The sequence below is a fragment of the Argopecten irradians genome, chromosome 1 (genome assembly GCF_041381155.1).
Source record: "Argopecten irradians isolate NY chromosome 1, Ai_NY, whole genome shotgun sequence".
NCBI lineage: Eukaryota > Metazoa > Mollusca > Bivalvia > Pectinida > Pectinidae > Argopecten > Argopecten irradians.
Window position 1 is genome coordinate 58,161,934 of NC_091134.1, and position 24,511 is coordinate 58,186,444.

Consider the following 24,511-nt stretch of genomic DNA (forward strand, 5'->3'; position numbering starts at 1 on the left):
ACCTTGACCTCACCTGTCTATAGTGTCCGCCCCATTATAACTACTCCGTGGAATGATCTGTAAATCTGTGACCTCGTCACCTGCTCGTTTGACCGTACAGCCAGTCACGTTGTCATCATAAAGCTAGAAATGGAGAATTTCTAAAACCTCAATCAAAGTCATAAATGACTATATACATTGTATGAAGAAATACTGGTGATTTTACCAGGATAATAGAGGGACAATTAAAATCATATTCATAACTATGTTATAAATAATTATAATACATTATATTCATGGATGTGCCAATTTTTGGTTGTAGCTAAATATCAACAAAAAACATAGTCTGATCTATGGCCTGTACCTGACAGATGCCACTTCAAAAACTGGCAACCAAAAGGTGTAGTGGTAAGTGCTATGTCAGACATGCTTATACAACTTGAATTCTAATAATAGTTTTATAGGAGGTATTTGATTAAGGTTTATAAATTCATCTCTACAGTTATCAAATACGGAACTTTAAATTGTGCATCAGCTACCCAGCTTACCTTGATGTCCTGATGAAGTGTTACTGTACTATGAATGCCAATCTGAAACACAGAAAACATCACTTGATATTAAACAAAACAAAAAAATAACCTGTCTGATATTTGACATTCAAAGTTGAGTAGATATTTGGTAGCTCTATCTTTTTATTTGTGAAGTTAATTTTGCAATTTAGTCTTCTTTATTAAAGAATAATACATTAAACAGATTATTAAATGCTTTGAAACTTATTGATAAGAGAATTTTACCTTGCTATGAAGTTCAAAGGCTGGCAAGTCTTTACAGTCAAAGTCAAGAGATTCTGGTGATGTCAGGGCCTACAATACAGAGAAAAATAATCAACACACAATACAACTAGGCTACGAATAAAGATGAATTAATTCTTTAAATATATCACAATAAAAATAGCTACTTGGATTTCAACCCAGTTTTTATCAAATTCATGCATTAAATTACCAAGAAAAACAAACTTCATGCCAATTAAAATCTTAGACAAACTATCAGAAACCGAAATATGTACCTGGTGATGTCATTTTAAATTATTATTTAAAATTATCATCAGCCACAAATCATAACAACCAGTTCCATAAACTAGGTGATTAGTTCACCTTTGATTGGCCCTAGTAGCTGAATGATTTTTAAGCAGAATAAAACCAAACCTTTGATATGTCTGTTAGTACAAGTATGGCCTGTGGTGTAACATTCAGCTGGAGTTTGTCCTGGGAAGCGACCACTACATAGTTACATTGTGGTCCAACTGTTTCCTCTTCCTCTTCTTCTATCCTTCCATCTACTTGGTCAAACCCTACACCACTTTCCACTAAATGGAGGTTAAACAAACTTTCATCAGTCAATAGATTTTTGTATATTCATTAGAAGGCTTAAAACAAAAAGAGAAAACATTGATTATATCCAAAATATCTCATGATCAAAGAGAAAGTTACTCATTTTTTTCAAGTCATAAAATTATTGTAATAAGAATGGTTTAATGAAAACAGAAAATTTAGATGAATTATTATAATTATGAATCATAATTAGCCAAATTCCAAAGAATCATACACAATATAAAGACTGATGCAATCTATAATCAACATTTCCTAGCTAGAGTTCAGCCACAGAAAAATTGTAGGATGTAACAAGCTAAGAAATGAAGATGAAATAGAGTGGAAATTCTGATTAATATCAACAAAGGGCAATAACTCTGTAAACACATACATGTATGTGGGTATTTCTTATAAGACGTTGCCATAGAAATATATGTACCCTATGTGATTTCAAAGTTTCCAATTAGAGGATAACAAATGTTTTGAAATTAGGGAGACTAATACAAAGAGTACATTTCACAAACCATGTGTAGTGGGTTGTGTTTTTGTTGTGTGTGTCAGGGGAGTGATGGGATGGGTGACGGGTGAGGGTTCGGTGTTGGGTTAAGAAAAAAAAATATTAGCAACTAAAAGAATATCAATTCTCATCAACTGAAATAGCCATAAGCCGGGTGATAGTGATTTTTTTATGAAATGATACATTGATAATAAATTGGTTTAAAATAAACCAATATTTTATCTATTCTTTGCAACATGTTTTTTTGTTAATTAATACCTATGAGACTAGATATTATCATCACATTATTTATAATTAATCTAAGTTCTTTTACAAATGAACTTACATAGCAGATATATATCTAGTAAACAGCTGAACAATGTGAGACCAGAAAATGACTCAAATTCAAGATTTTTTATCAATTCAATTTGGATGTCAAACTATTAAATTGCTTGTTTTTTTCTGGAAAAAGTATCAGAAGTGGTGGAATTTCACTTACAATTCCCAGGCGTGTTGCAATAGTTTCCATGTAAAAGTATTGATACTATATGTTTGATATATACTACCTACCTGCAGCATACGACAATGATAATTATAATGATGATGAGTATGAGTCCTCCTGCGGCAGCTGGAATCACTATAATCACTGTAAAAGTAGTAATTCTTGTTATCTGTATGAATAATGTAATTACTGTCACTTTGTCGGATTACTACATATATTTTTGTGAATTAGTTTGGGTTCAGTTTAATTATTTGTTGTAAACACTTTTCTTTGTTATCCAAAAGGTGAGCAAAGCAATACGATCGCGTCCTATAGTTTACCAATGTTCATAACTAGAGCAATTGTAAATACCATATAAACAGTTATCAAAGCCATTTCTGTTACATAAAGTAATTTGTATGTATTCTAAACCTATAACTTATGCTAACATACACTACCACTTACAAGGTAAGCTGTCTCCAGTCTGTGGTGGTGCATTACCCGGTTCACTAGACGTTGTTGGTACCGTTGACTGGCCAGTTGTGGTTTTACCTAGATCTGAAACAGTCCTCTGGCTAGTAGCGGGTGATTCTTGAGCGGATATGGTCACGTTATTAGTTGTAGACTCTGTCCGGGTTGTCGTTTCTGTTTTCGTACTTACACTAGTCAGTGTGGGAGTGGATGTTTTCACTGGCTTTACGCAGCTTATTGTGAACGTGGTATTTGGTATAATTACACCTCCTAGATGAAGATAAAATTTGGTTAATAGCATATAACTATACATTGTTATCATCCAAATTATTAGTTTATTACACAGTTCTGAGGCGATTTGCCACAGTGTAATTAGTAAAATCAGAGATACATGGAAAGTATTGATTTTTGTAACTGTAATTGTATCCAAGTAAATTATGATATTGATTGTGTTTTGTCCTAGAATTACATATTAAAGATTAAAATATCCCGATGTGTCATAATATCTTGATATAGATGACATTCCCCCATCACCACATTTCTATGTTTACTTTACTAGTGAGTTGATTTCATAATTCAGAGAGCAATTTTGGAAATAAATAATTTGGAATTCAAAATACGTGTATTTAAGATCTCATCGGGGAAAGTTAGTGAGACATTCACGATTCCCCGTAAGAAAGAATTATTTTCTGTCATAGAGCAATAATGAAAAATGAAATGTGACAAACATTATGTGTTTACCTATTAGGTAAATTGTCTTGCCTAAAATCATTTCGTTAATCGTATTGCTATACCATTTGTATTCCAACGTTATCAATTAAAATACTAAGCAATTACATGAAATTTGTCAATACAACTTGTTGTATTTCATATTATATGTTTCATAAGGAAAGTACAAGATGCCATATTTTGTTTCGTTCGTGGTTACATGTATGTAACAAAAGAATGAGGGATTGTTTACATTAGAGAAGGCTCATTCCACGACCCAAACATTGGGAGCCTTCAAACGCATAACTGTTTTAAGTTCTAAATAAGGAAGAAAAAAACGCGATTCTGATTTCAATCGAGAAAATTATTTTCTAACGAATCTAATTTTCGCGAGCTGGACATGAAAACGTGTGTAAAACTTTCTAATTTCTTATAATTCCATATGTATACATGTATTATGTATCGCTTTTGTCACCGCATTATTATTTGTGATTAAAATAATTATAGCCTACATGTGTCAAAGCACTGCCTTCAATCATTCATTCATTGATTACACTTGTAACTATTTGATACATCTACATATTTTTTATCTTTTGTGTTTTGTCTATTTTGTCAATTTTGATCGGTAAGATCAAAATTGACGAAATGGCTGTCTCCGCTGTATTTCTACAGTATTCTGTATTTTTTGCCCGTTCTAAGCGAACATATATTGCAGATTACATTGGCATTAAGTCAATAACCATATATTTGAAAATTATCATTATTACTTTATAATTCAATTTTGCTTAGAAATTGTTTTAATTAGAATCTGGATTGCCTTAACATTTACTTTATCAGCCCATAAAAGAAAAGAAAACGTTGCTACACTTAACATCGCTTCTGATTGGTTGATATAACTGTGTAATGATTTAATGGACAAAGAGTCCCAAATGAATTATAAACTCTGAAGAAATATAACAAATCTTAGTATACTCTCATCATAATACGCTTCGCGGTTTTATTTAGAGTATACTCACATGTTTGTGTTATATCTCCGTAACATAAAAAACATTCAAGTAAATCCTAAAATAATGATATCGTGATATATCATTGGTTATTCTGCTGTCATGGAACAATCACATTGACGTGGCGTCAATATTTACGGTAATGTATACGTATGCCGCGGCTCAATACAATACAAACATCTCCGAGCCTCGTTAAGAGGAGTTACAGTCAACTATATATAGCTATTCATCCAATCAGGTGTCGATCTTCATACCAAAAATCTATTATAAAAGCACATTGGATGTAAATCAGAAAGGTAAGTTGTTAATCAATCGAATGGTTTTTAATCATATTCTGAATACGTGGAAGCTCCGCCCATTTTTCTCAGCTTCCTAGTACTAATTTTCATGTACAGTTGGTAGTAGACTAAAGGTTACACCCTTGTGCACACGGAGTGCACGAGGTTTAGACTACAGGTAGACACGGAGTGCACGAGGTTTAGACTACAGGTAGACACGGAGTGCACTACGTTTAGACTACAGGTAGACACGGAGTGCACAAGATTTAGACTACAGGTAGACACGGAGTGCACAAGATTTAGACTACAGGTAGACACGGAGTGCACTACGTGTGAACACGGTGTCCACTACAGGTGGACATGGTGTCCAGGTACATTCAGACTTAGACAGACAAGGTGATGTGTTATAGTTAGGGATCGGGGAAGAATACGTTCTTCAATTTAAAATAATACATAGTTATAATTTTTTAGTGTTTCTTTTTTTAAATTACACCTACAATTTAATGTACAGTATATATAACTATATAATACGATATTTTTTCAGTATACATGAATAAAACCTTTTCACTGCAAAAGTAATAAAGATTAATTTGTATTCATTAAGTATATGTCTATTTAATGTTATATCAGTAGTTTCCATTTCATATCTTAAATTTTCTATATTACGTTTTCAAAAGTCAATGTTTTATGGGTAAATTGCATTAAATTTTACATGAAATAGTAAATATAAGTCAAAAACAACTTTGAATTGCGGCAAAAACTAGAAACGAATATTCGTACCCGGCCTACTAAGACGACACCATTTTCTGTCTAAAAGTCTTTTGAGCTACAATCTTGCAGCTACGGCAAAAACCAGTCCTATATATATTGTGCTTTTGAGACACTTGTTCTTTTATAATTTAAGCTATTAGTAATACAATCATATACCGGGTAATACATAGCTTTTAAATAAAAAGATTTGGTCCCTATCAATCGGTTTTCTAGCGACACCCTTGTAGATCGTCTTTCATAAAATATACACTTTTATAATATTTTTCTTTGCTATATCAAGTTCTAAAAGTATTGTACGTAAAAATAGCTTAATTACATATTCTTTATTAAAAACTGAACGTCTTTAAAAGATCATGCAGAATAAATCCACTTCAAACTTTATGACGTAGCTACATGTATAGTCTACCTACAAGTACCCAATTCAGTTTGTTTTGATTCTTAATTACCGGTAAACACAATATGTTTATGATCCCAACCCCGCAAGTTATCTTGACCGTATATTGCGTCATGGTCCAATAATTATAACTTGTCAAACATACAGGTAAGCCACAGTATCCAGCTATACAGGTACCTCAAGGTGACCATCGATAGATGGCCAGAGGGCAGAATCGTTGTCTTCTGTGTTTGCACGGCTTTATGAGAATGGAGGCAGTATCTTTATATAATATGTGATTTTAGAATTGTTTCAATGGAAGTTTGTTAAGACAAACAAATACACTTTACCTTTTAAAAATCATATAGGTTTGTGAGTTTGAAACACAAAAGTACCATTCTTATTAGATACATGTACATGTTTGTTGTAGAGCCTGGGTAAACATGTACACCATTTCCCGGGGGAGGGGGGGGGGGGTAGATTGGGATGAGGTAAAAACTAGCTGGCAAAACATATAGTAAGTGATGCTGAATACACCTCAATTATTGTCATGACAGACAGCCTTGAAGTGGAGCTGACGGGAGCTGTACAATGCGTAAATCAAGCATGTCTGTCACAACCTTGAATTTACCAATAATACATGTATATATTATAATCAAAATTAATTTAGATTATGTACTTATTCAACATTGTAATATGGTATTTTATATATACATAGTCATGATAATCAGGTTTCTGATATATGTAAAAAGCCAGTGTAAAAAAAATTAAATTAATGAAAAGATATTGGATGAAATATGATTTTCCAATAATTTTGAAATAAATGTTTTAGTTAATTATACACTTGGTATTTTGATTATTTTTTATTTTAATATATAAAGCTTCATTATCAAATAAATTAAAATGCACTACCAGTAAAAATACATATCCCTATTGACTACCATTGTTGTATAACTGTTCGTATTTGTGTGATGAGTACAATGTATGTGTAGAGAGGCTGCCGCCTAAGTACAGCATGCTATAAATGGACCTCCTGGGGTTGGGATAAGGTACTTCATGTATACAGGTGTTGTTAGTCTGTGATACACTTGACTGAACATATTGAAGGGTGCCCAAAGAAGGCCCCAGGCCCCTGGCCCCACTCTGACCAATGTTAGGTAATTTAGATTATCATATCCGTGTGGTTGATGGAACAGTATGAAGTCCAAGTGACCATGGCAACTGCAGTCCTAGCCTAGGGGTCTACCTTTCGAGCAGGCATATTTGTACAATATACTATGTATACATGTATGGATCACACATTGTAAACAAGGTCAGAATAGGATATTGTCAAATTATCAGAGTTTCTAGGATTAAAATAATTGTGACAAATTCAGAATCTAATCAACAACTATGAATCTACAGTTTAAATGGGTAGAAGTTGGATTTATTTTGATTGTCTGTTTAATTTATTATCAGGCATGTGACCTACATTTTTCCGATCGGTACTTTGAACAGTGTTGATACTAAATTTTTGCTTTCTATAAGCCAGTGCTTACAGGTTCCTCAATCGGTTGACACAATAAAATGTAATTTCTAATGCCGATTTTTAACGTCTATGGACGAATGCCGATTTTTAACGTCTATGGACGATTTCACATATTTTCAATGCTTTGCAACGCGCCAGGTTCTATGTAGCAAATGTATACGTATTATACATTTGACAGGATTAAAACTATTTCGCGCACCTTGCCGTTTAGAAAACTATATTCAATGCATACATAGTTAAACATCTTATGAAGAATTTAATTTGTTTATGTTTATCATGATGTCCTTGCTTTAATTATGCCCATCAATATATCCTTTTTAATCAAAATATTTTGCCGATCAAAATATCTCTTGGGCGACGATTTGCTAACACTGAAAATCTTACTCCCTGCAAGGTTCATCAATTTATGCGTTCGAAAAAAGAATTTCATCTTTAAACTACATATCACTAGCTAAGAAAAATAGTTTTTACTGGGAAAATGCGGACTTGAACTATCCATTGATGAGACATAACCAGTACGTGTTTTACCGTGGTTTACCGTGGTTTACCGTACAGTACGAATGATTTCCAGTAATTAACGGCAATTTTATGTTGCAATAAATATTATGTTTCTGATCGCAATAAATATTTCTATCTGTCAAAGTCCATATAGACTGCAGAATAAATACATATTTTCTCATATCTCTGTGGCACATCATCTAGTCTGTCTGTGGTCTTAATGTAGTGGACATTTTACCTGGACACGATGTCCACCTGTAGTGGACACCGTGTTCACACGTAGTGCACTCCGTGTCTACCTGTAGTCTAAATCTTGTGCACTCCGTGTCTACCTGTAGTCTAAACCTCGTGCACTCCGTGTCTACCTGTAGTCTAAACCTCGTGCACTCCGTGTCTACCTGTAGTCTAAACCTCGTGCACTCCGTGTCCACTCGTAGTTCACACCGTGTGCACAATGTGTAACCTTTAGTCTACTACCAACTGTATTCTCTGTCAGAATTACCGACCCGATTGGTCCTCATTGTGTGGCCAAGTGAACTATTCCATTATTAATTAGTTAATTTGTATATTATTCATTTGACTGTATTGTATATTGATACATGGGTTGTATATTGTTTTAATTTTCGTTTGTTTTAAAGTAATTTCTTTCAGGTCAATGTAATGTTGATGTCTCACTGAATTATGTATCACAGAGTGTGGTAAGTGCTCTGTGATATACAACTAATGTATATATGTAGAGTGAGCTCACTCACTCTGCCTGGTAAGCTATAAATAGATTTTACCTGTGTATGTATGAAGTATGTATGGTCATGTGACTTGTCTTTGTGAATGTCCACTATTAAATGTACTGTACATGTCCTGGGTGCATGTAGAGTAAAGTCCAGTGTTTGACCTTGACCTGACCTACATTATATATCTGACCTGTTGTCTTATTGGTTAATATATTTTTGGAGGGAAAGTCTTTATGCAAAAATTAGGCAGTAGTTTGAGATCTTGGGAAGGAGCAACATCTCCCTTTTTGGAGATCTGTATCATGATACGCGCCAATAAGCTACAAACCCAAATGTAAGTCTAATACTTTTTATATTATCTTTTTACATATTATTTTGGTATCTAAAGTATGGTAATTAAGAAATGTAGATTTATTCAATTAATTATTGAGAAAGTGTATACATTTTGTATAGAGTGGAATTCGAAATAGATTGTAACTTACATTTGGCATATCTCTAAATCCAGTATGAATTTAGTAACTGTGTAATTTGTGTATGTGTTTTAAAAGTAATTGTGTATGGTTTTATACTTGTTACTGATTGATTTATTTATAAATCTTTCAGTGGAATCATGTAGATGTCTGCTATTGTGCTGTATACATTATAGTCATAAGCGACCCTTTACCCATAGTTGAGGTAAGCTACATACACATTATAGTTAGAAATGCTTTGTATATTAATCTGATAAAGTAAGATATTATTGAATTTGCTATAATATGTAACACAATGTAATTGGTATATTTATGTGTATATTGGAATAATATATATTTTCCATATTGTACTAGTTTTAATGGTGTTAAGTGTGCAAGTGGATTATTTCCCCTTGTTCGTAACAAGTGGGTTACTTCCCCTTGTTACCTGACAAGCGGATTACCTCCCCTTGTGTATATTGTACTCTTTATGCATATTTATAGAGTATAGGGTAAACATTTCTCTTTATCTATCATGCTAATGCATGGTTGTAAGGTAATGGTAACTGCCTTTACTTATAGGAAATTATAGAGTTTTACTTATGTATTTGTATCTATATAACTGTGATATTTCGATAGGGATAACTTGTCTAGTGTACACGTTTAGTGTTGTATGTTAGTTATGGTAGCGATCCTAATGTACTTTTATTTATATGTTTCAGGGTTCTATCTATCTATATCCTATATCTATATCAATAAGCAGATAGTGCATTCATTGTTGTATATGGACCAACTGAGCCAACATGCAGGCAGTACAATATTTATGGTGAATAAATACCAGTGAACCCGACCCGGTTGTCCCTGAGTTTTAATTGCTAAGATCCAGTTCGCAACCCGGTTACAAATTGGCGCCCATGTAGGACCTGCATGGAACATGAGAGGAATTCAGTTGGAGTTTTCAAGTTACTATATATTCCTGATGGACAAGTTGATGTGAATTGTGCAGTGCCTATATAGTCCTGTGTTTGGATATATAGTTAGCTTGTTGGACATACATATATTTCATTTGGAATATACCTTACATTCTATATAGAGGTGAACCCGATGCCCGATGATGTCCACTCGCTTTGTGATACAGCATACGGTAGGTGATGTTGATCAAGACTGAACTTTACATTATTTCTGTATTGATAGACCACCGCAGTGAGGTGACCATGGAACTAACCATGATTGCTGATGTGACCTTGACCCCCGAACTTTCAGTTCACATGTATCCCTATGCGTATACATTATAATTACATGTGATTCAGTTGGAGGATCCAGAAGTGCTTGATTTGTGAAAAGAACATTTATTATAAAGTTAACCAGCTGTGATTGAACATTTAGATAGGAAAATTATTCTTTAATATTGATTTACATGTTTATTTGATAATTCTTTGGTCAATTTGATTTTTTTGCTACTAGTCATTTATATATCATGTAAACTTTGATGAAATATTTTTTTTTCTAATTTCATTTTGCTTACACTTTACTAATTTGAACTTTTTTTGTTGTCAATTAGACTTCGGGTTTGTTGGCAGACAGTTAGTGATACTTTCTTCGCTAAATTATTTTTTTTGTTATTTCTCTTAGTTTTTTCCTTTGCTATAAATTATAGTGGTACTTGTTTTTTTGGGAACGTCTTTTGGATAGGATTTATAGTTTTTTCCTGACAACACCTGACTACAACAGAGACACAGCCCTGTGTACATTACATGTATTGTATGTGTGAGGTAACGGGTGTTGTGGTGTTACATGTTCAGTGTTCTGTGTTTGTACTTTGTGTTCTTTTGCAGGTTAGGTAGTACAGGTATATGCGTGTTATTCTATCACTTGATATATATGTGCTGAGTTGTCTTCCTTTATTTCATCTTCATTGCAGGTGTTAGACTCATATTTATTTCACTGCCTTGTTACACGAATGTTTATTTTGGTGGAAATTGTGTACATTTGCTTATATTCCAGCCACTTCTGTCATTGCGCGCAGCATTTTTGATCTATTCAGACTTTGATTTTCAGTGCGTATGACTTGGGTTCATTTTGTATTGTTTTATATTATATCTCTATTATTGGCATTTGTCCTTCTATACCCCTCAAATTTACTAAAGATGTCAGATTCCGAGAATCGAGCAGTGGAGGAACAGCAACAGCAAGAGATGGAGTCGAGTGATGAGGGAGCAGCACTGTTAGATGCCTTCTCCAAATTAGGAGTGAAGCCCAAGTTTGAGTCGCCTGCTGACCTGGAACTGTGGATGTTCGAATTTGCAAGGAGCAAAATGGAATCGGCAAACCAACCAGCAACAGACTAGTCAGCCTCGGGTAGAACCCATACAGAAGCCTACTCAGACTATAACAGTTCACCAACAGATGCCTAGGCTGTCAACGTTCTCCGGGGAGAAAGGTAAGGCGGACACCACATATGAACAGTGGCGGTATGAGGTAGATGGGTACTTAAGGGATCAACAGCACTCGCGCCCCACTATTCTCCAGGCTGTAAGGAGATCGTTAAAGGGTGAGGCAGGACAGGTGGCTATGACTGTGGGATATGACGCCACATTGGCAGAGGTTTTGGATAAGCTGGATGGCATATATAAGGCAGATGAGCAAGGAGACGACCTTATGCAGGAGGTATATACAGCGCATCAGAGAAATGATGAAGATGCTACAAGATGGGGATGCAGACTGGAGAAGCTATTCACCAAGGCCACACGAGAAGGGGAGTACATCTTACCCATCAAAGGCAAGTATGCTTTTAAGGAGGATATTTTGGAAGGGTCTCAGGAAGCCACTAAGACTACTTACAGCCCACAAGTATGACAGCATTCAGGATTTTGATGAGCTGAGGGCAGCGGTACGTAAAGTAGAGAAGGAAGAAATGGAACCGGAGGCTACCTCCAAGAAAGCTGTATCCAAGATGGCCAGTACATCTGCAGACACCCCGGAACATGCTTCATCTGAGATGCAAGAGTTAAAGGCAATGATCAATCAGCTCAGCACCGAAGTGTCCAAGGTGAGAGCCTGGCAAGACAAAAAGGATGGAAGGGAAACGGGGAAGAGTAAGAGGACAGACCAGCCACCTACTCAGCGACGAGAGGAAAGGACATGCTGGAGATGTGGACAGGTGGGTCACCTGAAACTTAATTGTCGTGTCCGATTGGATCACCAACGGAAACCTTTAAACTTCAACGCACCTGCAGGTTCGGGCAAGCTGTAGGTGTTTGTAAAAGTAGCCCGGCCAGTGGAACTTCTGGGGACACAGAAGGTCTTGTGGGACAACCCAATGAGACGACATTATTAGTGGAAGGAGTGGAAACAAGAGCCCTTTTGGACACAGGATCTACAGTGTCAACATTGAGCCACAGTTTTTACGAGACGAATTTTAAGGACCAGCCTATACAGTCATTGAAAGATGTCCTACACGTGGAGTGTGCGGATGGAGAGGCCTTGCCTTATTATGGCTACATCGAAGCTAACATAACCCCATCTGTCACAGGATGCCACAACAATGACTATCGATGTTTGTTCCTAGTGGTACCCGATAGCGGATACAACTCATCAGTACCCATATTATTGGGCACCAACATTCTGAACATTATCATGGAGGAACTCCTTGAAACGAAGGGATAAAGATTTCTTCAGACAGCTAGTCTTAGGACTCCTTGGTACTTAGCGTTCCGTTGCATGCTTCTGAGGGATAGACAGTTAGAGCGTCACAGTAACCGGCTAGCACTTATGAGGTCTGCAGAGTTCAAGCGCATCACAGTCATGCCTAACACCACGATAACCATACAGGGTTTTATGGACAAGAAGCTCCCTTACTTGCCGGTCTGCGCTATACTACAACCTACACCAGAAGCCGTTATTACTGAGGACTTGGACATCACACCCGCCCTTGTGCCATACAATCGAGACGCCAAAGGACTTATACCAGTACAGATATCCAACGTCAGTACTCGAACGGTAACCATATCTCCCAATGCGTTACTATGTGAGCTGCAACCAGTGACCGTAGAGACGATCCAGACCACGTCAGAAGAACATAGGGACTTGAGATATCTAGAGGACATACCAGTTGGTATTAGCACAGAGGACCTAACAGCGGAGCAGTTGATGAAGGGGAAGGATCTCATCTGTAAGTTTGATGACGTCTTTTCTAAAGATGATCTGGATATTGGCCATTCCCGGCTAGTCAAACACCGGATAGAGGTAACGGATGGTATACCTTTCAGACAGAGACACCGAAGGATACCACCATCCATGATTGACGAGGTTCGCAGTAATCTTCAGCAGCTGTTAGCAGCAGGTATTATACGGAAATCCCACTCACCATGGACGTCCAATGTAGTCTTATGCCGCCAGAAAGATGGGAAGCTTAGGATGTGTGTAGACTACAGACAATTGAACCAGAGAACCATAAAGGACGCCTACGCACTTCCAAGAATTGAAGATATCCTGGACTCATTAGCTGGAAATAAATACTTCACAGTGCTTGATATGAAGTCCGGATACCACCAGTTGGAAATAGATGAGAATCATAAGGCCTGAACAGCATTTACCGTTGGAGCGCTTGGGTTTTATGAATTTAACCGACTGCCATTTGGACTGGCCAACGCACCAGCGACGTACCAGCGCCTTATGGAGGAATGCCTGGGAGACCTTCATTTAACGTATTGTTTCATTTATCTGGATGACTTGATCATCTTTTCCGACACTTACGAGCAACATATACTGAGGGTGGAGAAAGTACTGCAGCGGATTCGAAAGTCAAACTTGAAGCTGTCTCCGAAGAAATGTGCTTTCTTCATGCCGAGAGTCAAGTATGTCGGACATATTGTCTCAGCAGATGGAGTAGAGCCGGACCCCGACAAAGTGGAGAAGGTAAAGACATGGACACGCCCTAGTACTCCAGAGGAAGTGAGGCAGTTTCTCGGATTCATAGGATATTACCGGAAATTTATAAAGGATTTCTCCAAGATAGCCCGACCCCTAACCGATTTAATGCCTACACCTAAGAAGACGAATGGTAAAGGGAAATTGAAGGCATTGCCACCCCGAGAATGGAAATGGGAAGTCGAGCAAGAGGATGCCTTCACAGCACTCAAGGATGCATTGATTTCTCCGCCCATTCTCGGATACCCGGACTTTAAGAAGCCTTTCGAAGTTCATACTGATGCTTCCCTTAAAGGCCTAGGAGCTGTCCTTTATCAAGAACAGGAAGGAAGAAAACGGGTTATCGCATACGCCAGCAGGGGTTTGAGTAAATCTGAGAGGAACTATCCGGCACACAAGCTAAAGTTTCTGGCTCTTAAATGGGCACTTTGCGAGAAGTTTCACGACTACCTATATGGACAGAACTTCACAGTGATGACAGACAACAATCCATTAACGTACATATTAACAACGGCGAAACTCGATGCCACAGGGCATAGATGGGTAGCGGCCCTCTCTTCATACAACTTCAATATAGTATACCGACCAGGGGTCAGCAATCCAGATGCAGACGGTCTCTCTCGACTACCACAGACCATATCAACGGACACTGTGAGGGCCATTTGTGGAGTCATGCAGCCTAATCCCTACGTGGAGAGTTTATGTTTGTCACACACAACACCAGACCCTGATGAAGAAAAGGATGTACCATCCATGAGTTTCGCTAAGATGTCAACGACAGAGCTGAGGATCATACAGTTAGAGGACCCAGTCCTCAGTTCATGGATCCCTCATGTTGAAGCGGGAGTAAAACCCAGATGGAAAGATGTCCCGAAAGCAGAAGCCGCTCTTTACAAGACCTTCGGGAAACTGAAGATGAGAGAAGGGATGCTTTATAAGGAGGTGGTTGGCGATGATGGACCGTCATATAAGCTGGTTATCCCCAAAAAGCTGAAGATGGAGGTATTACAAGGGCTTCATGATACCATGGCACACTCTGCTAGAGACCGGACCATCTCCTTAGTGAGAGACAGGTTCTATTGGCCCAACATGTATCAGGAAATAGAGGAATATGTCGGTAATTGTCATCGGTGCCTCAAAAGGAAAGCACATACCAAACAAGTGGCCCCTCTAGTGAACATCAAGACCACTCAACCGCTTGAGCTGGTCTGTGTAGACTTCACTACTCTAGAGACATCCAAGGGAGGGTACCAGCACATTTTGGTTATAACGGACCATTTCACCAAGTACGCCCAAGCAATACCAACCAAGAACATGACGGCAAAGACAACAGCGGATGCTATCTTCAATGATTTTATCATACACTATGGAATGCCGAAACGGATCCACAGTGATCAAGGGGCAAACTTTGAAGGAAAGCTGATTCATGAGCTCTGCCAACTCACAGGAATCGATAAGTCAAGGACCACCCCATATCACCCAATGGGTAACGGCCAATGTGAACGTTTTAACCGAACTCTTTTTGATATGCTTGGAACCCTCAATAACAAGGAGAAAGCCAATTGGAGGAAGCTTGTCGGACCCATAGTACATTCCTACAATTGTACTCGTCACAAAACTACCAACCAATCTCCATTCTTTCTGATGTTTGGGAGGGAACCGAGACTACCAATCGACCTGGCCTTCGGGGTGGACACTAACCAACAATCTCAGTCAGTATCTGACTACGGAAGAAATCTTCGGGAACGGTTAAGGGAAGCTTACTGGATAGCCTCTGAACATACTCAGAAATCCCAAGAAAAACAGAAAAAGTACTATGACAGAAAGACAAGAGGTGCGGTAATACAGGAAGGTGACCGGGTACTGGTGAAACGGGTAGCATGGGATTGAAAGCATAAGATTGCAAACCGTTGGGAGGACGAGGTTTATATTGTCCTCACGCAACCCAACCAGGATATACCTGTATATGAGGTTCAACAGGAGAATGGAGAAGGCCGGATCAGGACTCTTCATATAGAAATCTCCTGTTACCTATTGGTTCCCTTCCGCCTCGAATAACAGAGGAGCCGAGTGCACCAAAACCAATGCCTAGAAAGATGCCAAGACGGAATTGCCATCCAAGAAAACAACCAGAAATCCAGAACGCTGACAGCGAGTCTGAAGATGACATGGTGGTTGCTGTAAATACAGAACTGGAGGCGCATAGGGAATGGTCCTCACCAGAGCCTTCTGTTGATGAAACAACGGAAAGTGACCATGAAGCCCAAGATGAGGATCATGATTCTAGGATCGGCATCACGGATGGTCAGGACGCTGCAGAGTCTGAATCCGAGAGCGAGGCAAATGGGGCAGTGGAGTCCCCAGTTCCAGCCAGGAGGTCAAATCGCGACAGACAACCTCCAACATGGCAAAGAACAGGAGAATTTGTTATGTCACAGAAAAGTATTAAAAAGTCTGAGCCCGAATGGTTGACCCGTGCCAACTTTATACGAACATTAGCGCGGGATGGCACATTCGACACAGCATCTGACAGAGTGGCTGATGGGTTGCTATGTGTCATTACAGGAGCAAAACAAGAATCTACAGAGGAAAATGGATAAAAACGAGGACGTTTTTTCTAAAGAAGGAGGTGTATGTGGCCAAGTGAACTATTCCATTATTAATTAGTTAATTTGTATATTATTAATTTGATTGTATTGTATATTGATACATGGGCTGTATATTGTTTTAATTTCGTTTGTTTTTAAGTAATTTCTTTCAGGTCAATGTAACGTTGATGTCTCACTGAATGATGTATCACAGAGTGTGGTAAGTGCTCTGTGATATACAAGTAATGTATATATGTAGAGTGAGCTCACTCACTCTGCCTGGTGAGCTATAAATAGATTTTACCTGTGTATGTATGAAGTATGTATGGTCATGTGACTTGTCTTTGTGAATGTCCACTATTAAATGTACTGTTCATGTCCTGGGTGCATGTAGAGTAAAGTCCAGTGTTTGACCTTGACCTGACCTATCTGACCTGTTGTCTTATTGGTTAATATATTTTTGGAGGGAAAGTCTTTGTGCAAAAATTAGGCAGTAGCTTGAGATCTTGGGAAGGAGCAACATCTCCCTTTTTGGAGATCTGTATCATGATACGCGCCAATAAGCTACAAACCCAAAATGTAAGTCTAATACTTTTTATATTATCTTTTTACATATTATTTTGGTATCTAAAGTATGGTAATTAAGAAATGTAGATTTATTCAATTAATTATTGAGAAAGTGTATACATTTTGTATAGAGTGGAATTCGAAATAGATTGTAACTTACATTTGGCATATCTCTAAATCCAGTATGAATTTAGTAACTGTGTAATTTGTGTATGTGTTTTAAAAGTAATTGTGTATGGCTTTATACTTGTTACTGATTGATTTATTTATAAATCTTTCAGTGGAATCATGTAGATGTCTGCTATTGTGCTGTATACATTATAGTCATAAGCGACCCTTTACCCATAGTTGAGGTAAGCTACATACACATTATAGTTAGAAATGCTTTGTATATTAATCTGATAAAGTAAGATATTATTGAATTTGCTATAATATGTAACACAATGTAATTGGTATATTTATGTGTATATTGGAATAATATCTATTTTCCATATTGTACTAGTTTTAATGGTGTTAAGTGTGCAAGTGGATTATTTCCCCTTGTTCGTAACAAGTGGGTTACTTCCCCTTGTTACCTGACAAGCGGATTACCTCCCCTTGTGTATATTGTACTCTTTATGCATATTTATAGAGTATAGGGTAAACATTTCTCTTTATCTATCATGCTAATGCATGGTTGTAAGGTAATGGTAACTGCCTTTACTGATAGGAAATTATAGAGTTTTACTTATGTATTTGTATCTATATAACTGTGATATTTCGATAGGGATAACTTGTCTAGTGTACACGTTGAGTATTGTATGTTAGTTATGGTAGCGATCCTAATGTACTTTTATTTATATGTTTCAGGGTTCTATCTATCTACATGTCTATCTATCTATATCTATATCAATAAGCAGATACATGTACGTACATCCATTGTTGTATATGGACCAATGAGCCAACATGCAGGCAGTACAATATTTATGGTGAATAAATACCAGTGAACCCGACCCGGTTGTCCCTGAGTTTTAATTGCTAAGATCCAGTTACCGACCCGATTGGTCCTCATTGCATTGAAGGTCTTCTTTTGACGTTCATCTGTTAAGAATCTATTAATTATTCTCTAACATCGACGCCGCTGTAACAATGGTTGTAAAGTCAATGATGCCTTCTGTATATATCTTTTCTACGATCGATTGGTTTGTTTGTTGATTTGATTATTTTAACTTCCTATTAACAGCCAGGGTCATGTAAGTAGCGTGTGTAAAGTGCGAGGTGTGTGTTTTGGGAGACTGTGGTATGTTCGTGTTGTGTCTTCTTGTATAGTGGAAGTGTTGCCCTTTTTATATTGCTATATCACTGAAGCATGCCGCCGAAGACACCAAGCAACACATCCAAACCGGTAACATTATACTGACAACGGCGAACCAGTCGTCCCACTTGCTGTATGCTGAGCGCTAAGCAGGAGCAGAAACTACCGCTTTTATAGACTTTGGTGTGTCTTAATCACAAAAGTAGGTTAGCGGTATATCTAAATGGACATTGACGGATTAAGCTATATTTTCTTAATAAAGGTTGGAAAAAAACATGTATATGAAAAATCAAGTACGACATTTTATCATCATATATTGTGTTCGGTAACTAGGTACAGATACCCAGTTCGACAGTTCGTTGGTCCTATTTTGAACAACCGACTTGAAAGTGTTGACATATAAAATATATTTAGATAAGCAAACCGCTATCAGTTATCGATCCGCTTCTACCATATCTAATTTACATTTTGAATTTCTAAGTCGCCCTATTTAACCAGGTAGAAACTGCTGTTATACTATTAACTCCCATTGTGCCATTAACAATGCCTATATTAGATACCAGTGTGTATGATGACATACTTACCTGTAACATTAAGACAGTACTTTGAGTCTCCGCTAGATCCCCTGTTCCATGTTATAGTCACTGGTCTTATATGGAAAGTTCGAACAGGGGATGTGTTACATTGATAGCGTATGTCTTCCTCTACAGAGCCACTCTTAGGAACCACAACCTCGCTACCACAACTGGATGTATTGGGGTTTAACCCTTCACCGTAATACTCTATGTATATTTCAATGATGGATGTAGCGTTAACAATACAAGAACAAGTTATCTCCCCTGTATCCTCGGCCTCATGTGTGTCCAGTATCACTCTATCTGACGTCACGTTTCCATCCTCACACATCCGGATGTCTAGGATTAAACCAAGCCAGATTGTAGTTGATAGTACTTTGATCTTGTTAACGTTTAACTGACTGGTTATTGAATGTTTTTGGATGAAAAATTTGACAGTTTGATCAAGTTTAAAAAAAACAAGTCCAATATTAAGGGATAACGTGTTTTTGTAAGCATGTTTAAATTCCTTAATAATGATAACCAAATAGTCAATGTTTTAGATTTTAATTTTGTTCTGATTTTCATCCTCGATACTCCAGGTGATTCGATCACTTACTATCTCTACACCCCTTGACTATCTCATAGTAAAACTTGAGGCAACAGAACAGAACAAGAAATTTACGCCTTTGATGTCCGTAAAACGGTACACTGTGGTTGACTGTATGACTTTGAAGTTAGGCGTCGCTTTATCTGTAGTCTTCAAAGATGTTTTTGCTGGCATGTGATTGGTTCAGATTTTATTTCCACTGAGCTGCCTTCAGTTTTACTATGAGATGGTCCAGAGGTGTAAAGATCGTAAGTGATCGAACCTCTGGAGTATCGAAGATGGTTGCGTATGTACCCAACACAAACAAATTTAAGCGAGAGTCTGCGGAGCGTGATATAAGTGTATTACTACTAAATTACTAAATGAAAAATATACTGCTCGATGAACACATTCCAATTGCATATAACCACATCTAGTTTTTATCCAGTACAAAATTGCATGCGTCACGTGGTTCAGATACGTCAATGTTATAAAAGCTGTTATACCAAAGTGGTGATAAAAGGATGATCTGATTACAGCTCACCTTTTCTCTTTGTCAGATTACAAGAAATGGAATGTTGATTTATCTATTCATAATAGCTATGATAAAGTATTTCATTAAATATAACCTAAAATAACCCAACATGAGAGCATGATTCTGGAATTTCTATGCTACGTTTTGCACAAAGAGTCATTTATATGCCGACATGAAGTTGCATCGAATTACATTATTTTTATCATTAGTTGTTTTTTGACATTAAAAAATGTTTCTGTCAGCATTTTTAAGACAAAAGGTTATGTAATAGAAATATATTGTAGTAGAAACAAGTACCATAAGAATAGGTACATATTTTTTTATTTTACTTCTATAGACATAACACAAATAACTGGCAAACATGTAACCAGCATGCAAGTATGTAGTTTAACAGTTAACATTAACTCACGTGGGATGTCTTCTTTGTCTGCCGCATCTGAACATCTGTTTGCTTTGATACCTGTGAATTATACGTATAAGTCTGTAAAATATTGAAGTAGGGGCATCATCAGAAATACTTTATTTGTTGATTTAGAATGTATCAAATATCAATTTGCATCAATCGTGAGGTAAGTAGTATATTGATAACTATATGTCTATAATTTTGTGTAACGTCAAACGTCTTCAATACTGAAATGAGAGAAATCCTTATATCTTACATTTGTATTGTGTTCCTGAGTACAATGATTAAAATGAAAAGCGATTAGATTAACCGCAATTATTAGCTCATCTGCCCGAAGGGCAAGTGAGCTTATGCTATGGTGCAGCATCCGTCGTCCGTCCGTCCGTCCGGCGTCAACTTTTACATTTAAACAACTTCTTCTCCAACACTTGGAGACCTAGAGTCCTGAAATTTGACTTATAGCATGCTGGGATGAAGGGCTACCAATTTTGTTCAAATGAATGACCTTGATCATCATTCAAGGTCACAGGGGCCAAATAGGTGAAAATCTTTAACAGACTTCTTCTAAATAACCAAGAGGCCTAGAGACCTGAAATTGGGCCTGTGACATGCTGGGATGAAGGACTACCCAGTTTGTTCAAATAAATGACCTTGACCATCATTCAAGGTCACAGGGGTCAAATAGGCATAAATGTCTTGTTAAGACTTCTGCTTCATAATCAAGAGGCCTAGAGACCCGATACTTGGCATGTAACATGCTGGGATAGAGAACTACCAAGCTTGTTCAAATGAATGACCTTGACCTTCATTCAAGGTAACAGGGGTCAAATAGTCTAAAATCTTTAAATGACTTCTCCTTAACCAAGAGGGCAAGAGACCTGATATTGGGCATGTGGCATGTTGGGATAGAAGGCTACCAAGCTTGTTCAAATGAATGACCTTGACCTTCATTCAAGGTCACAGGGGTCAAATAGGCAAACATCTTTAAACGACTTCTTCTTAATAACCAAACAGCCTAGGGACCTGATATTGGGCCTGTGGCATGCTGAGATGAAGGGCTACCAAGTTTGTTCAAATGGATGACCTTGAACTTCATTCAAGGTCACGGGTCGAAAAGGCTAAAAAAATTTAACGACTTCTTCTTAATAACCAACAAGCTTTGGGACCTGATATTGGGCCTGTGACATGCTGGGATCAAGGGCTACCAAGTTTGTTCAAATGAATGACCTTGACCTTCATTCAAGGTCACGGGTCAAATAGGCTAAAATCTTTAAACGACTTCTCCTTAATAACCAAGAGGGCTAGAGACCTGATATTGGGCATGTGGCATGCTGGGATAGAGGGCTACCAAGCTTGTTCAAATGAATGACCTTGATCTTCATTCAAGGTCACAGGGGTCAAAAAGGCTAAAATCCTTAAACAACTTCTCCTTAATAACCAAACAGCCTAAGGACCTGATATTAGGCCTGAGGTATGGTGGGATCAAGGGCAACCAAGTTTGTTAAAATGAATGACCTTGACCTTCATTCAAGGTCACAGGGGTCAAAAAGGCTAAAATCTTTAAACAAAATCTTCTTAATAACCAAGACACCTTGGGACCTGATATTGGGCCTGTGACATGCTGGGATCAAGGGCTACCCAGTTTGTTCAAATGAATGGCCTTGACTTTCATTCAAGGTCACAGGGGTCAAATAGGCTTAAATATCTTGTTTAACGACTTCTCCTTAATAACCAAGAGGGCTATAGACCTGATATTGGGCATATGGCATGCTGGGATAGAGGGCTACCAAGTTTGTTCAAATGAATGACCTTGACCTTCATTCAAGGTCACAGGGGTCAAAAAGGCTAAAATCTTTAAACGACTTCTTCTTAATAATCAAATAGCCTAGGGACCTGATATTGAGCCTGAGGCATGCTGGGATCAAGGGCTACCAAGTTTGTTCAAATGAATGGCCTTGACCTTCATTCAAAGTTACAGGGGTCAAAAAAGCTAAAATCTTTAAACGACTTCTTCTTAATAACCAAGAGACCTTTGGACCTGATATTGGCCCTGTGGCATGCTGGGATCAAAGGCTACCGAATTCGTTCAAATGAATGACCTTGACCTTCATTGATCACATTGGTCAAATAGGCTAAAATCTTTTAACGACTTCTTAATAACCAAGAGGTCTAGGACCTGATATTGGGCCCATGGCATCTTGGGATGAAGCGCTACAAAGTTTATTCAAATGAATGACCTTGACTTTCATTCAAGGGCACAGGGGTCAAATAGGCTGAAATCTTTGAAAGACTTCTTAATACCCAAACAGTCTAGGGACCTGATATTGGGCTTATGGCATACTGGGATCAAGAGCTACCAAGTTTGTTCAAATGAATGACCTTAACATCATTCAAGGTCATAGTAGGCATGTGACATGTTGGGACGAAGCGCTACAGAGTTTGTTCAAATGAATGACCTTGACTTTCATTCAAGGGCACAGGGGTCAAATAGGCTGAAATCTTTGAAAGACTTCTTAATACCCAAACAGTCTAGGGACCTGATATTGGGCTTATGGCATACTGGGATCAAGAGCTACCAAGTTTGTTCAAATGAATGACCTTAACATCATTCAAGGTCATAGTAGGCATGTGACATGTTGGGACGAAGCGCTACAGAGTTTGTTCAAATGAATGACATTGACTTTCATTCAAGGTCACAGGGGTCAAATAGGCTAAAATCTTTAAAAGACTTCTTAAAAACCAAAAGGCATAGGGACATGATATGTGGCCTGTGGCATGCTGGGATAGAGGGCTACCAAGTTTGTTCAAAAGAATGACCTTGACCTTCATTCAAGGTCACAGGGGTCAAATAGGCAAAACTCTTTAAATGACTTATGTAATAACCAAGTGGCAAAGAGGCCTCTAATGTGCTTAGGGATGATATAAATTCTTATTTACTCTTTTTGTTAAGTATGAACCATGTATGATTACCAAATTGCAGGTGAGCGATTCGGGCCCATTGGGCCCTTGTTTTAATTTCTCACAAATCATACTCATTAAACCTTCTAGGAAGATTAATGTACCTCCATTTTATAAATATTTTGAGAAACTTCATGTACTTACAGGACCATTCGCACATGATTATTTATGAACTTCTTATTTTGTGCAGCAATTTTCACACATTTATGAACCTAGACACAAATAACAGTATAAATGGCTGAATGTTTTTGTCGATTTAGTGAAGAAGAATTGTAATGAATATTGAATGATGACGGAACCTCCTGCGGTGCTAGAATGGTTACTTTTCACTGCTACTTATGATTATGTGACGTCACAGTAACATACCATCGCAATAGCAAACAATAATACATCCTCAGAGATTAGGCAGTGGTGATAGGCAGTGAAAATCACCCGGACAATTATTTAATATAGATCATTTTACTCCCCCAAATGATCAGTTATAATCCTAATGTACTCAAAAATGACGGAGAAATATTTAGAATCAGAATAATTTGATGAATCGTTATAACATATTTGGTGTGCAGTTTCCTCACTCGTGTAATAGAAAACATTATCCCTTAATGAGGTACTATTTCCTAATACACAATTTGTCATTTATTGATCGTAATGCAGCCTACAAAAGCATATTTATTGTCAATTCTATGTGACTTACCGTATACAGAGAGAAGTAGAATGAGAATTATCAACAAAGTTGTCCCCATCTTGGCATAGTTTCATTTGTCCTCGTAATGAGTGCACTGAATGCCTATACAGTTTATAAACACAGACTTTCAATTCGACACCCGGAAGTACAACTACACCCCGCCATACATTGTACACACGATGTTTTTAATGACTGGCTGTGTATAACAGGGCTAGTTATGCATGACTGCACATTTATTACTCCGGTAGTCTTTCGGTAACAACTAAAAACCC

The 24,511-nt window shown here is 37.5% G+C and overlaps 1 protein-coding gene across 1 annotated transcript; it reads right to left on the reverse strand.

The window, feature by feature from the left end:
* Positions 1–9: 9 nt before the first annotated feature.
* Positions 10–24,441, reverse strand: LOC138335529 (uncharacterized). Its single transcript, XM_069284700.1, has 9 exons — positions 24,249–24,441; positions 20,603–20,653; positions 19,100–19,429; positions 2,792–3,067; positions 2,416–2,491; positions 1,185–1,365; positions 774–842; positions 528–569; positions 10–123 (listed from the first exon to the last, which is right to left on the reverse strand). The coding sequence occupies exons 1-9, from the start codon at positions 24,295–24,297 to the stop codon at positions 10–12; spliced, it is 1,188 nt and encodes a 395-aa protein (XP_069140801.1). The 5' UTR covers positions 24,298–24,441.
* Positions 24,442–24,511: the final 70 nt, after the last annotated feature.

Bases quoted from the DNA above. Each gene is read 5' to 3' on its own strand.
- LOC138335529 (XM_069284700.1), bottom strand. From the start codon at position 24,297: ATGGGGACAACTTTGTTGATAATTCTCATTCTACTTCTCTCTGTATAC. The intron at 20,654-24,248 runs GTAAGTCACATA...TATAATTCACAG, and splicing joins TCTACTTCTCTCTGTATACG to GTATCAAAGCAAACAGATGT. The intron at 1,366-2,415 runs GTAGGTAGTATA...GACTGATGAAAG, and splicing joins ATCATTGTCGTATGCTGCAG to TTTGTTTAACCTCCATTTAG.